At 53.2% G+C, this 14,831-nt stretch overlaps 2 protein-coding genes across 4 annotated transcripts; one reads left to right on the top strand and one right to left on the bottom strand.

The window, feature by feature from the left end:
- Positions 1 to 1,649: 1,649 nt before the first annotated feature.
- Positions 1,650 to 11,262, bottom strand: trmt11 (tRNA methyltransferase 11 homolog). The gene is made up of 16 exons (XM_056443644.1): positions 11,175 to 11,262; positions 10,997 to 11,102; positions 9,986 to 10,051; positions 9,822 to 9,895; positions 9,660 to 9,741; positions 9,486 to 9,578; positions 8,368 to 8,502; positions 8,135 to 8,291; positions 7,977 to 8,057; positions 7,699 to 7,863; positions 7,523 to 7,595; positions 7,270 to 7,404; positions 3,995 to 4,115; positions 2,837 to 2,990; positions 2,348 to 2,553; positions 1,650 to 1,688 (listed from the first exon to the last, which is right to left on the bottom strand). Exons 2-16 carry the CDS (start codon positions 11,072 to 11,074, stop codon positions 1,650 to 1,652), a joined length of 1,659 nt encoding a protein of 552 aa, XP_056299619.1. The 5' UTR covers positions 11,075 to 11,102; positions 11,175 to 11,262.
- Positions 11,263 to 11,398: 136 nt separating this feature from the next.
- si:dkey-29b11.3 (actin-binding Rho-activating protein-like) lies at positions 11,399 to 12,789 on the top strand. 3 transcript variants are annotated; one of them, XM_056443739.1, is made up of 3 exons: positions 11,399 to 11,641; positions 11,805 to 11,926; positions 12,016 to 12,789. In XM_056443739.1, exon 3 carries the CDS (start codon positions 12,024 to 12,026, stop codon positions 12,534 to 12,536), a length of 513 nt encoding a protein of 170 aa, XP_056299714.1. In that variant the 5' UTR covers positions 11,399 to 11,641; positions 11,805 to 11,926; positions 12,016 to 12,023; the 3' UTR covers positions 12,537 to 12,789. The 3 variants fall into 3 exon arrangements, with proteins under 3 accessions (XP_056299714.1, XP_056299713.1, XP_056299715.1); XM_056443738.1 differs by having other exon boundaries at positions 11,805 to 11,899; positions 11,979 to 12,789; XM_056443740.1 differs by lacking the exon at positions 11,805 to 11,926 and having other exon boundaries at positions 11,979 to 12,789.
- Positions 12,790 to 14,831: the final 2,042 nt, after the last annotated feature.

Raw genomic sequence — 14,831 nt, forward strand, 5'->3', positions numbered from 1 at the left:
TGAGGACGTGTGGACGTGTGGACATGAAGACATGATGACATGAGGACATGTGGACGTGTGGACATGATGATGTGGAGACATGATGACATGATGCGTGAGGATGTGAGGACATGATGACATGAGGATGTGAGACAGACAGGAGGACGTGATGACATGAGGATATGTGGACATGAGGACGTGAGGACATGATGACATGAGGATGTGAGGACATGAATGGGACGGAGTACATGATGACATGAGGATGGAGGACATGTGACATGAGGATATGTGACATGAGGCGTGTGGACATGACATGTGACATGTGGACGGTGGACATGTGGACCGGTGACATGATGGGCTCTTCCTCCATGAGGATGTGAGACATGTGACATGAGATGGAGACATGAGGATATGTGGACATGAGGACGTGGACATGAGGACATGATGTGTGGACGAACGCATGAGGATGTGAGGACATGTGGATGTGTGGACATGATGATGTGAGGACATGTGGACGTGTGGACATGAGGACATGATGACATGAGGATGTGAGGACATGATGACGTGTGGATGTGAGGACGTGAGGATGTGTGGACATGAGGATGTGAGGACATGATGACATGAGGATGTGTGGACATGAGGATATGAGGGCATGATGACATGAGGACATGTGGACATGAGGATGTGAGGACGTGTGGATGTGAGGACATGTGGATGTGAGGACATGTGGACATGAGGACGTGAGCCTTCCTCTCCTTCCTCACTTATGTGTGATGGAGGATGTGGACATGAGGATGTGAGGACGTGTGGACGTGTGGACATGAGGATGTGAGGACATGTGGACATGAGGACGTGAGTATGTGTGGACATGAGGATATGAGGATATGAGGACATGATGACATGAGGACATGTGGACATGAGGATGTGAGGACGTGTGGATGTGAGGACATGTGGATGTGAGGACATGTGGACATGAGGACGGAGTGCGTGTGGATGTGAGGACGGTGGACATGAGGATGTGTGGACATGAGGATGTGAGGACGTGTGGACGTGTGGACATGTGGATGTGAGGACGTGTGGATGTGAGGACATGTGGACATGATGACGTGCACACACACAGACACACACACACACACACACATACACAGACACACACACACACACACACAGACACACAGACACACACAGACACACACACACACACAGACACACACACACACAGACACACACACATAGACACAGACACACACAGACACACACACATAGACACAGACACACACACATAGACACAGACACACAGGGACTCGGGGAATCACCGTGTGTGTGTCTGTGTGTGTGGGGGGGGGGGGGGGGGGGGTACTGACTGCATCCTCTGCTCAAGGCTGCCATCTAGTGGCACTGAACTTAATGATGCTGAAGAAGAAGATGCAACACAGTCCTTCCTCCCCTCTTCACTCCTCGTCTTCATCGACTCCCAGCTCTCACCTGACCTCCATCAACAGCTGAGGGGGAGGGGCTTGCAGGTGTATAAACTCCAGGCTGTGGACAGGTTCTCGTGGCAGCGGTCGTGGAGGCTCCGGGTTTAAAGGGCCGGACACACGGGGCCTTCTGTTGGGGCCGACACGGCCGCTCACCTCAATGTCACCGAGAGGGTCAAGAGAGGCGGAGCCTCACAGCGTCCGAGTCCTTTGGTTGTGCTTGATGATGATCTACAACAAAAGGGCCACGGTGGGAACCGCAAACACAGAGCACCGCAAACGATGGAGGAGCCGGGGCCCCGTGGAGCGGCAGAGGCGTGGTCAACACAGCACGGGGGTGGGGTGGGGCCCGTCACCTGGTGTGTGGTGGGGCCTCACCCGGTGTGTGTGGTGGGGCCCGTCACCCGGTGTGTGTGGTGGGGCCCGTCACCTGGTGTGTGTGTGGTGGGGCCCCTCACCCGGTGTGTGTGGTGGGGCCCGTCACCCGGTGTGTGTGGTGGGGCCCGTCACCTGGTGTGTGTGTGGTGGGGCCCCTCACCCGGTGTGTGTGGTGGGGCCCGTCACCTGGTGTGTGGTGGGGCCCGTCACCCGGTGTGTGTGGTGGGGCCCCTCACCCGGTGTGTGTGGTGGGGCCCGTCACCCGGTGTGTGTGGTGGGGCCCGTCACCCGGTGTGTGTGGTGGGGCCCCTCACCTAAACATCGGCCTGTCTGGGGGCCAGGATGCTCTGGTCCTCGGTGGGTCCATCATATTGTGACGTGGCCAGAGCGTTCACTCTAACCGTCAGCAGGGGGCGACTCCTCTGACGGTAGAGAGCCTCTTTGGGGCGTGGCCAGCTGGTTGCTTTGGGGCGTGGCCAGCTGGTTGCTTTGGGGCGTGGCCAGCTGGTTACTTTGGGGCGTGGCCTGCTGGTTGCTTTGGGCGTGGCCAGCTGGTTACTTTGGGGCGTGGCCAGCTGGTTGCTTTGGGGCGTGGCCAGCTGGTTACTTTGGGGCGTGGCCAGCTGGTTGCTGGGCGTGTGGCTGGTTACTTTGGCGTGGCCAGCTGGTTGCTTTGGGCGTGGCCAGCTGGTTACTTTGGGGCGTGGCCAGCTGGTTGCTTTGGGGCGTGGCCAGCTGGGATCCACAGGTCACTTTCACAGCGTTGTCTTGTGGCCGTCTTTTCGTCTTGGAACTTTAACCCCGCGTGTTTCACTTCATGAGTCTCAGACATGTCGTCGTACTTGGCTCCGCCTTCTGAAACATGGCCTCTGTACACACAGGTCAACTGTCTGATAGTTTAATTAAGTAAAGGACATTTGTTTTATCCATTTATTTGCAAAGCAATAAGTACAGGCATATAAAGAATCATAATTAAAATAATGTGACATTTAGAAAAAGACGCGTCCTCGAGTCCTCACTGCCGTTGAGCGCCGCCCGGCCGTCCTCCTTGCCACACCTCTTGTTCACGCCACTGAAGTACTTCTCCCTGAAGGCGTTGTGTCCCTGGAACGGACTGCAGCGCGGCGCGGCCCGCTGAGCCAGGCGGTCCAGTTCCTGGGAGGAGACAAGAGGAGGTCACTGACCACGAGGCCGACGACAATATGAATACATGCAACAAGTTAAAAGTTCAAGCGGCTGCATCAGTCAAGCCCTCCCCGACACGGCGCTGCAACACCAGTCCGGGTCAGGATGGAGCTGTAAACGTTCCCGTGGAGATGAGCTGATGGATCTCCTCAGTAAACAGCTGCTGCTGCGCGAGGACGGGAGGAAGAGATGCTGCTGGAGGAATAATGAGGCGGCTCCGGCTGGAGACGACTCCGAGGCCCGTCATGTGTCAGCGACGCCTCGCTCTCTCACTAAGTAACCTGAAAACTGTTTCCACGACGACGGAGAGGGGAAACTCTGGGTAACAACGGCACCGGATTCACACACACACACACACATCTGATAAGACCTAACGTGTGTGTGTCATACGAGGGGGGGGGGGGGTAGATCCAGAGATGGATTATCTTCCACACCACGTGGGATTAAGCCATTTAGAGTTCCAGTATAAAATAAATGAGCCAATCACGGCCAGATGTTGAGGGTGAAATCCAAACAGAGTTTATGGCTTCCATCGGGGTGACATGGAGGAGGAACATCTTCTGTAGGCTGACAGGACACAAACAACCGCATGAAGGACACACACACACAGACACACAGACACACAGACACACACACAGCTCAGGTTGTTATGGAAACAATGTGACTTCAACACATCACGTCACACTATACATGAGGTGCTGCGCCTCCTGACGAGGAGGTGCTGCTCCTCGTCAGGAGGAGCTGCTCCTCGTCAGGTGCTGCTCCTCATCAGGAGGAGGTGCTCCGCTCTACAGACACGTTGTGAATCCTTCCAAACACGACAAACAATGAAAGGAAATCTCTTCTTTCTTCCTCCTCTTGTAAATCAGCTCCAGACGTCCTCGGCCCGAATGAAGACCACCAGATCAACAGCTTTCACATTCTTCTGTTGTCGTGATCGTCACAAGAGAAGGACAGCGTGGTTCATGACGCACCTCGGGCTGCTTGACCTTCTCCATGGCGATGAGGCGGCGAGACGTGTGGCTGGACAGCGTCTGCTCACAGTTGCTGACGAGCAGCAGACACGGGTGGAGCGGCACCGACTCCTCGCGGTACCTGAGCAGAGGACAGAGGAGAGAGGAGGGAGGAGAGAGGAGGGAAGAGTGAGGAGAGAGGGAGGAGTGAGGAGAGAGGACAGAGGAGGGAAGAGTGAGGAGGGAAGAGTGAGGAGTGAGGGAGGACGGAGGAGTGAGGAGGGAAGAGTGAGGAGAGAGGACAGAGGAGGGAAGAGAGAGGAGGGAAGAGTGAGGAGGGAAGAGTGAGGAGAGAGGGAGGAGTGAGGAGGGAAGAGTGAGGAGAGAGGACAGAGGAGTGAGGAGAGAGGAGGGAAGAGTGAGGAGGGAAGAGTGAGGAGTGAGGAGAGAGGGAGGACGGAGGAGTGAGGAGGGAAGAGTGAGGAGAGAGGACAGAGGAGTGAGGAGAGAGGAGGGAAGAGTGAGGAGGGAAGAGTGAGGAAGGATGGAGGAGTGAGGAGAGAGGACAGAGGAGTGAGGAGAGAGGACAGAGGAGTGAGGAGAGAGGAGGGAAGAGTGAGGAGGGAAGAGTGAGGAGTGAGGGGAGGACGGAGGTGAGGAGGGAAGAGTGAGGAGAGAGGACAGAGGAGGAGGGAGAGAGGAGGAAGAGGAGGAGTGAGGAGAGGAGGAAGAGTGAGGAGGAGGAGGAGTGAGGAGGAGGACAGAGGTGAGGAGAGAGGAGGGAAGAGTGAGGAGGGAAGAGTGAGGAGAGAGGGAGGACGGAGGAGTGAGGAGGGAAGAGTGAGGAGAGAGGACAGAGGAGTGAGGAGAGAGGAGGGAAGAGAGAGTAGAGGGAGGAGTGAGGAGTGAGGAGTGAAGAGTGAGGAGGGAGGAGTGAGGATGGAAGAGTGAAGAGTGAGGATGGAAGAGTGAGGAGTGAGGAGGGAGGAAGAGTGAGGAGGAAGGGTGAGGAGTGAGGAGGGAAGGGTGAGGAGGAAGAGTGAGGAGGGAAGAGTGAGGAGGGAAGAGTGAGGAGTGAAGAGTGAGGAGTGAGGAGGGAGGAGGAAAGAGTGAGGATGGAAGAGTGAGGAGGGAGGAGGGAGGAGGGAGGAGTGAGGAGGGAAGGGTGAGGAGTGAAGAGTGAGGAGGGAAGAGTGAAGAGTGAGGAGGGAAGGGTGAGGAGGGAAGAGTGAGGAGGGAAGAGTGAGGAGAGAGGACAGAGGAGTGAGGAGAGAGGAGGGAAGAGAGAGTAGAGGGAGGAGTGAGGAGAGAGGGAGGAGTGAGGAGTGAGGAGTGAAGAGTGAGGAGTGAAGAGTGAGGAGTGAAGAGTGAGGAGGGAGGAGTGAGGATGGAAGAGTGAAGAGTGAGGATGGAAGAGTGAGGAGTGAGGAGGGAGGAGTGAAGAGTGAGGAGGGAAGGGTGAGGAGTGAGGAGGGAAGGGTGAGGAGGGAAGAGTGAGGAGTGAAGAGTGAGGAGTGAGGAGGGAGGAGGAAAGAGTGAAGAGTGAGGATGGAAGAGTGAGGAGGGAGGAGTGAGGAGTGAGGAGGGAAGAGTGAAGAGTGAGGAGGGAAGAGTGAGGAGGGAAGAGTGAGGAGTGAAGAGTGAGGAGTGAAGAGTGAGGAGGGAGGAGGAAAGAGTGAAGAGTGAGGATGGAAGAGTGAGGAGGGAGGAGTGAGGAGTGAGGAGGGAAGAGTGAGGAGTGAGGCGTGGGGAGTGAGGAGGGAGGAGTGAAGAGTGAGGAGTGAGGATGGAAGAGTGAGGAGTGAGGAGGGAAGGGTGAGGAGGGAAGAGTGAAGAGTGAGGAGGGAGGAGGGAGGAGTGAGGAGGGAGGAGGGAGGAGGAAAGAGTGAAGAGTGAGGATGGAAGAGTGAGGAGGGAGGAGGGAGGAGGGAGGAGTGAGGAGTGAGGAGGGAAGGGTGAGGAGGGAAGAGTGAGGAGGGAAGAGTGAGGAGGGAAGAGTGAGGAGTGAAGAGTGAGGAGGGAGGAGTGAGGAGGGAAGAGTGAGGAGTGAGGAGGGAGGAGTGAAGAGTGAGGAGTGAGGAGGGAGGAGGAAAGAGTGAAGAGTGAGGATGGAAGAGTGAGGAGGGAGGAGTGAGGAGTGAGGAGGGAAGAGTGAGGATGGAAGAGTGAGGAGTGAGGAGTGAAGAGTGAGGAGGGAAGGGTGAGGAGTGAGGAGTGAAGAGTGAGGAGTGAGGAGGGAGGAGTGAGGAGTGAAGAGTGAGGAGTGAAGAGTGAGGAGTGAGGAGTGAGGAGTGAGGAGGGAGGAGTGAGGAGTGAGGAGTGAAGAGTGAGGAGGGAAGAGTGAAGAGTGAAGAGGGAGGAGTGAAGAGTGAGGAGTGAGGAGTGAGGAGTGAAGAGTGAGGAGGGAGGAGTGAAGAGTGAAGAGTGAGGAGGGAGGAGTGAAGAGTGAAGAGGGAGGAGTGAAGAGTGAGGAGGGAGGAGTGAAGAGTGAGGATTGAGGAGGGAGGAGTGAAGAGTGAGGAGGGAGGAGGGAAGAGTGAGGAGTGAGGAGTGAAGAGTGAGGAGGGAGGAGTGAGGAGTGAAGAGTGAGGAGAGAGGAGTGAGGAGTGAGGAGTGAGGAGTGAGGAGTGAGGAGAGAGGAGAGAGGAGAGAGGAGAGAGGAGTGAGGAGAGAGGAGAGAGGAGTGAGGAGAGTGAAGAGTGAGGATTGAGGAGGGAGGAGGGAGGAGTGAGGAGGGAGGAGGGAGGAGGGAGGAGGGAGGAGGGAACGCCAGGAAGACGGAGAGCGACCCTCGGAACCACAGGAGCTGAGAAGGAACGCTTACGGCTAACGAGAGGCTAATGTCTCTCCTTCCTCCAGAGCTGTGACCCCTAGAGCTGTGACCCCTAGAGCTGTGACCCCTAGAGCTGTGACCCCTAGAGCTGTGACCCCTGTGCCTTTAAACTAAATGCATCAAACACATTTTTAAACATTATTATTATTTCTTCCCATAATATAGAAACATGTGATGTTGAAGCCGCGGAGGCTTCTAGAAGATCATGAGAGGAAGTGTGGAGGGTTCACAGGGAACATGAGGCACATGAACACACGTCTGGACTCATGACACGCCAATATGAGCCCATCAGGACAAAGTCCCCTTCAAATATAGGATTGAAAGATACATTTAATGCACACAGCCCGTTCTTAAAAACAAGACAAATAACAGGAAGCCGTCAGCGTGAAGCTTTCAGAGGCCTGGAGCCTCTTGGTCGTAAGAGGCCTTCACGTCCTCACCGTCTGACCCGTGGTGTACTCACTCTGGTCTGTAGACAGGCAGCCAGTAGACCAGCCGCCCCCCCATGACCAGGTGGTGGGCAGAGAAGTTTAACAGATCCGTGAAGATGTCACTCAGGTGGTACGCCTGTGAGACCGGGACGTGAGACTCCAAATAGCTGGAAGGATCAAATAAAGTCAAACAGGTTTCAACCGGATCAAAACACCATCGCCAACAAAGTGCTTTGCTTTGGAAGCTTTGGCTTCAGCCAAGTTCCTGAGTTCAGGAGGACTCACATGCCGTCGGGGGGTCTCGTCACGTCTTTGCTGGAGCCCGTTCTCCTCGTGGACTCTCGGATCCCGTACGGCGCTGATGTCAGGCGGACCGCCAACAGCCAGGAGCACAAAGGGCAAAGGTCAGAGGGATGTAGCCGGAGCTCATTCTGCTGCCGTTCCAGAGACTCGGGACCTACGGTCAGTGATGATGGCGTCAAACAGAGCCGCCTCCCTCCACACGGGCTTGGAGGCATCCGACACCATGACATCCAGATACATCTCCTCTGTTCCATACTGACGCAGGTTGGCTCGGATGTTCTCGTCGGGTCCTCGCCACTTCTGGTTCGTACGGCTCGAGCGACCTGAGAGACGACGGCAGCGTCGGGGCGATCCAGAGCGCCGGTCACGAGGAGCCAGACGCTTAAAACACGATTTAAATATCATCTGAAGCAGCATTGAAGTCGGCGTAATGTACCTCTGCCATGGATGGTGTTGTAGTCGATATCGGCTCCACAGACGTAGGCTCTGAAGTGAGAACAGGCCACCAACAGGCTCCCTAAAGCAGACACAGCCTTCAGGAGGAGGGAGCCGCCACGCGGAGCCGGGAGAGGGCGAGAGACAACATCCTCTCACCGGTGCCAACGAAGGGGTCGAAGACCACGTCGTTCTCCTTGACCTTGGCGTGGTTGGCCATGATGAAGGAGAGCCCGGCGTCCATGCTGGTGTTCCCGATGAAGTGCCTGTTCTTCACACTGTGGGAGCGGATCAGCTCCCGCTGGCCGTCTGCGATCTGCACGGCGCGAAGGAAAGAGTTCCACTGCAGGTCGCTGGTTCCAACGCAGACAGACAGACAGAAAGAGCCTCACCCAGCGGCCAAAGTAGATGTGGTTGGGCTGCTGGGGGATGGCGTTGGGGTCCGAGCCGTAGTCCTCCAGCAGGCAGAACACGTGCTGAGGGCTCTTCAGGCTCACGGAGCCTTCAAACGACAGGTACCCCAAGGCCTGGGGGGGAGAGAGGTGAACACACACACACACACATACACTGCACACACACACACACACTCACACACACACACACACACACACACACACTGCTCACACTCACACACACACACACACACACTGCTCACACACACTGCACACACACACACACACACACACACACACACACTCACACTGCTCACACACACACACACACACACACTCACACTGCTCACACATACACTGCTCACACACACACACACACACTGCTCACACACTGCACACACACACTGCACACACACACTGCTCACACACACTGCACACACACACACACACACACACACACACTCACACTGCTCACACACACACACACTCACACACACACACTCACACTGCTCACACATACACTGCTCACACACACACACACTCACACATACACTGCTCACACACACACACACACTCACACACACACTCACACTGCTCACACACACACACACAAACTGCTCACACACACACTGCTCACACACACACACACACACTGCTCACACACACACACACTCACACTCACACTGCTCACACACTGCTCACACACACACACACTGCTCACACACTGCTCACACACACACTGCTCACACACACACTCACACACTGCTCACACACTGCTCATACACACTCACACTCACTGCTCACACACTGCTCACACACACACTCACACACTGCTCACACTCACACACAGCTCACACACACACACACACACTGCTCACACATACACACTCACACTCACTGCTCACACACTGCTCACACACACACACACACACTGCTCACACACACACACACACAAGCTGCTCACACACACACTGCTCACACACACACTCACTGCTCACACACTGCTCACACACACACACTCACACATACACACTCACACTCACTGCTCACACACTGCTCACACACACACTCACACACTGCTCACACTCACACACAGCTCACACACACACACTGCTCACATCAATCCTTTTGATTCTGTCTGCAAACTCCAGCGTCTTGTTGAACGTGTAAACATTGATCCTGTAGGTCGAGTCTTTGTTCACGAACGGTGACTGCAGGGGAAGAAGACACGCTCTGTTTCACATGGACATGTTGGAGAGGTCAGTGATGGGCAGTCACACAGCAGCACAGACCCTGTTCTCTGACGGGTAGTTCAGGAGGGAGGTCCTGAGCTCACTGGGGGTGTGTCCGTGGCCCCACAGTTCAAAAGCAGACCTGGAGGCGTGTGATGCAGCATGAACTACGGCCAACAGGCTCACTTCGAGATGACTTCCCCCCAAAACCAAAACACTTACTTGGCACAAACCGATCTGGCCATGACGCCGCGGACATTCTCCTCGGACAAACCGTCCAGACACCAGAAAGGAGACTTCGGGGAAGAGGAAACAAAAGGTCCATTTTTGTTTATAGCAGTTGTGAAAATCAAAGTTTTCAAAATAAGTGCATGTGACTTGCAAACCTTTTCTTGGAAGTCGCCACTGGGATGGAAAGGCTTTCCTCTGAGAGCCAGCAGAGCTTTGATCTCCTGCGAGAACGAGACACACAGACCCACATCAGAACCATCTGGTTCCACTGGGCCGCTCCTCAGACCACACGGACCTCCACGAGGAGCACAGAGCGGTCCTCAGACCACACAGACCTCCACGAGGAGCACAGAGCGGTCCTCAGACCACACAGACCTCCACGAGGAGCACAGAGCGGTCCTCAGACCACACAGACCTCCACGAGGAGCACAGAGCGGTCCTCAGACCACACGGACCTCCACGAGGAGCACAGAGCGGTCCTCAGACCACACAGACCTCCACGAGGAGCACAGAGCGGTCCTCAGACCACACAGACCTCCACGAGGAGCACAGAGCGGTCCTCAGACCACACGGACCTCCACGAGGAGCACAGAGCGGTCCTCAGACCACACAGACCTCCACGAGGAGCACAGAGCGGTCCCGGTGGCTGATGAAGACCGCAGCATCACAGGACATGGAAACAAGCGACCGCGGCTCTGCCGCTTTACGCGTGTGCACATCGAGAGCCCATGTTATAGTTGTACATTTAAACATTCAACGTGTCCCACTTCATTTCCTGTGGCCGTGGGTGTAAATGCCATCAGCTGACAGGAAGTTAACCCAAGCTGTTGCCTAGCAATGCGCGTGTCCTGTCTGGATCATGGTCCACAGGTCCAGGTGTGCTCACGCGCACGTTGCTCCACATGGCTGCCGCCGCAGAGGGGACCACTGGCGGAGAAGAAGCTCGAGAACTTCCATTGGATCCGCGGGTCGACAGAGCTCCCGGAGGCACCGGGTGCTCCGGCCGAAGCGCCCCGCTCCTCTCCGGGGGACAGCTTCCATTAGCAAGGAGCTAACGCAGCGCGCGGCGGAGGAGAGTCGCGTCGGACACATCTCTCGAATTAAATTAAACAATTAATAAACCAACACGAGCCAGAGATACATTAATATTAGTGTATGAAGGTTACCGGCAATCTGAAATCCAGATTATCTTGGGCAAGATGTAAGAGATACTGGAGGCATGATCGACTGCTGGAGGTCGCCATTTTAGTTGCGGATTCAAAATACGTCCGTCTGAAAACCGGTTTGTGAAGTAGGTTAGTTCCGCTTGGGGAGTGGAACATCGTAAATGAATAAGGATATTACCTTTCATTTGTATACAAAGCACCGTCTTAACTTCAATTGTGCGCAGTGTTTGTCTTTTTGTGTGGTTTTCGATACACGTATGACAAATGGTCTGAGATAAGAGCATTGTGTGACCATGTCCCAATGGAATTACCTATATTGCTCGTTTGTTTTCACTAAAAGAAGAACATGTCACCTATAAGCCACTTGTTCTCATCTAAAGCTCTTCGGCTCGTACATGGAGAAACTAACCCTCACCACTCTGTAATCTGCTTTCCTTCAGCGGCTCCTTGTGGGAGCCTCCCTCTCTGATCGATGATTGGCTGCGCGGATCTCTTCGACCCGGCCATTGGTCGAGACAGATGTCCACCACAGCGGCTTTGCCTTTGGACAGAAAAGCCTCCGCAGTCTCCTGTCAGCAGCGCCGCAGTGAAGTAGTTCTGCAGAACACTTGTAACCACACGATGACGCGTGCAGCTCCGCAGCCTGTAAGTTTCATCATGCGGACGAAGCCTGAAGGGTTGTGGTCACCTTCCAAAGCAGTGTGGTCACCATATAGTTCTGATTTACTGATATTTATTTAGTTAAAAAGTATGTTTGAACTTTTCTGTGTTTTTCTGAAATGGATTGTCAACCTCATTCGTTTTTCAGATTGTGGGCTAAATCTGCCATCAGTGTCCAGATTCAGATACAGAAGAACTTTGATGAGATGAAACGTTCAGCTTGATATCCAGATATAACTTTAGGTAGTTCTTCTTTAAATAACACAAATGGTAAAGGGCTATACAACACACTGTGAGATTAACATTGCATTCCTGTATGCAGAAGTGACCGATTCAAGCTGTGATCTCCACACCAACAGCCCACGCCATGGAGGCCGCAGAGGACGTCCCGAATCCTGCTCAGTTCAGCGAGGAAACTGCAGCGCGCATTGTTTCTGTGAAAGGCTTAAAGGACAGCTGGCAGAAGTGGTCCAATGAGCACCAGGAGTACCAGAACCACAACCCCTTCAGTCACGACACCAGGCCCAGGGTGTCGGCCCCTCGGAGGGGGCAGGGGGACTACGGGAGACCCCCGCAGGGCTCCATGACGGAGCAGCGAGGGAGGGAAGCCCAAACACACGTCGGCAGAGAGGTGGAGGAGCTGTGTGAGGCGATAAGAACCATCGGACGGCCGGGAGACAAAGACGGACGTGATGGGAGAGTCTTCACTGTGGAGTTTGGGGAACTGTTTGAGCGTTACGCGACCATCTCCAGCAAACTGGTGGGGCTTCTGCTCCGGGCCAGGAAGCAGCGGCTGCTGGACTTTGAGGGGGAGATGCTGTGGCAGGGGAAGGACGACCACGCAGTCATCACTCTGACTCTGTCAAGTTTCATGAAGTAGATCAGTAACATTGATGTATATGGCACAGACAAAGGGTCAAAGTGCAGTTCAGTAGTCAACTCAAACCATGTGGCAACAGCGAAACACGTCAACAGTGATGAGTATTTATGCCTCGATTCATTAGACATGAGCTTCAGAGAGCACGCTAGTCATGACCACTCTCATTGACAAGTAAACACTTGCTAAGGAGTGTACACTACGTACAGTAGGCTCCTAAGGAGTGTACACTACGTACAGTAGGCTCCTAAGGAGTGTACACTACGTACAGTAGGATCCTAAGGAGTGTACACTATGTACAGTAGGATCCTAAGGAGTGTACACTACGTACAGTAGGATCCTAAGGAGTGTACACTACGTACAGTAGGATCCTAAGGAGTGTACAGTAGGCTCCTAAGGAGTGTACACTGTACAGTAGGATCCTAAGGAGTGTACACTATGTACAGTAGACTCCTAAGGAGTGTACACTATGTACAGTAGGATCCTAAGGAGTGTACACTACATACAGTAGGCTCCTAAGGAGTGTACACTAGGATCCTAAGGAGTGTACACTACGTACAGTAGGATCCTAAGGAGTGTACACTACATACAGTAGGATCCTAAGGAGTGTACACTAGGATCCTAAGGAGTGTACACTATGTACACTAGGATCCTAAAGAGTGCACACTATGTACAGTAGGATCCTAAGGAGTGTACACTATGTACAGTAGGCTCCTAAGGAGTGTACACTAGGATCCTAAGGAGTGCACACTATGTACAGTAGGATCCTAAGGAGTGTTCACTATGTACAGTAGGATCCTAAGGAGTGTACACTACGTACAGTAGGATCCTAAGGAGTGCACACTATGTACAGTAGGATCCTAAGGAGTGTACACTAGGATCCTAAGGAGTGTACACTATGTACAGTAGGCTCCTAAGTAGTGTACACTAGGATCCTAAGGAGTGCACACTATGTACAGTAGGCTCCTAAGGAGTGTACACTAGGATCCTAAGGTGTACACTTTGTACAGTAGGATCCTAAGGAGTGTACACTACGTACAGTAGGATCCTAAGGAGTGCACACTATGTACAGTAGGATCCTAAGGAGTGTACAGTAGGATCCTAAAGAGTGTACACTATGTACAGTAGGATCCTAAGGAGTGTAAACTAGGATCCTAAGGAGTGCACACTATGTACAGTAGGATCCTAAGGAGTGCACACTATGTACAGTAGGATCCTAAGGAGTGTTCACTATGTACAGTAGGATCCTAAGGAGTGTACACTACGTACAGTAGGATCCTAAGGAGTGCACACTATGTACAGTAGGATCCTAAGGAGTGTACACTAGGATCCTAAGGAGTGTACACTATGTACAGTAGGCTCCTAAGTAGTGTACACTAGGATCCTAAGGAGTGCACACTATGTACAGTAGGCTCCTAAGGAGTGTACACTAGGATCCTAAGGTGTACACTTTGTACAGTAGGATCCTAAGGAGTGTACACTACGTACAGTAGGATCCTAAGGAGTGCACACTATGTACAGTAGGATCCTAAGGAGTGTACAGTAGGATCCTAAAGAGTGTACACTATGTACAGTAGGATCCTAAGGAGTGTAAACTAGGATCCTAAGGAGTGCACACTATGTACAGTAGGATCCTAAGGAGTGCACACTATGTACAGTAGGATCCTAAGGAGTGTACACTATGTACAGTAGGATCCTAAGGAGTGCACACTATGTACAGTAGGATCCTAAGGAGTGTACACTATGTACAGTAGGATCCTAAGGAGTGTACACTAGGATCCTAAGGAGTGCACACTATGTACACTAGGATCCTAAGGAGTGCACACTATGTACAGTAGGCTCCTAAGGAGTGTACACTAGGATCCTAAGGAGTGCACACTATGTACAGTAGGATCCTAAGGAGTGTACACTATGTACAGTAGGCTCCTAAGGAGTGTACACTATGTACAGTAGGATCCTAAGGAGTGTACACTAGGATCCTAAGGAGTGCACACTATGTACAGTAGGATCCTAAGGAGTGTACACTATGTACAGTAGGATCCTAAGGAGTGTACACTACGTACAGTAGGATCCTAAGGAGTGCACACTATGTACAGTAGGATCCTAAGGAGTGCACACTATGTACAGTAGGATCCTAAGGTGTACACTATGTACAGTAGGAACCTAAGGAGTGTACACTACGTACAGTAGGCTCCTAAGGAGTGTACACTACGTACAGTAGGATCCTAAGGAGTGCACACTATGTACAGTAGGCTCCTAAGGAGTGTACACTAGGATCCTAAGGAGTGTACACTATGT

This window comes from Pseudoliparis swirei, chromosome 22 (assembly GCF_029220125.1).
Source record: "Pseudoliparis swirei isolate HS2019 ecotype Mariana Trench chromosome 22, NWPU_hadal_v1, whole genome shotgun sequence".
In the NCBI taxonomy this organism is placed as follows: domain Eukaryota; kingdom Metazoa; phylum Chordata; class Actinopteri; order Perciformes; family Liparidae; genus Pseudoliparis; species Pseudoliparis swirei.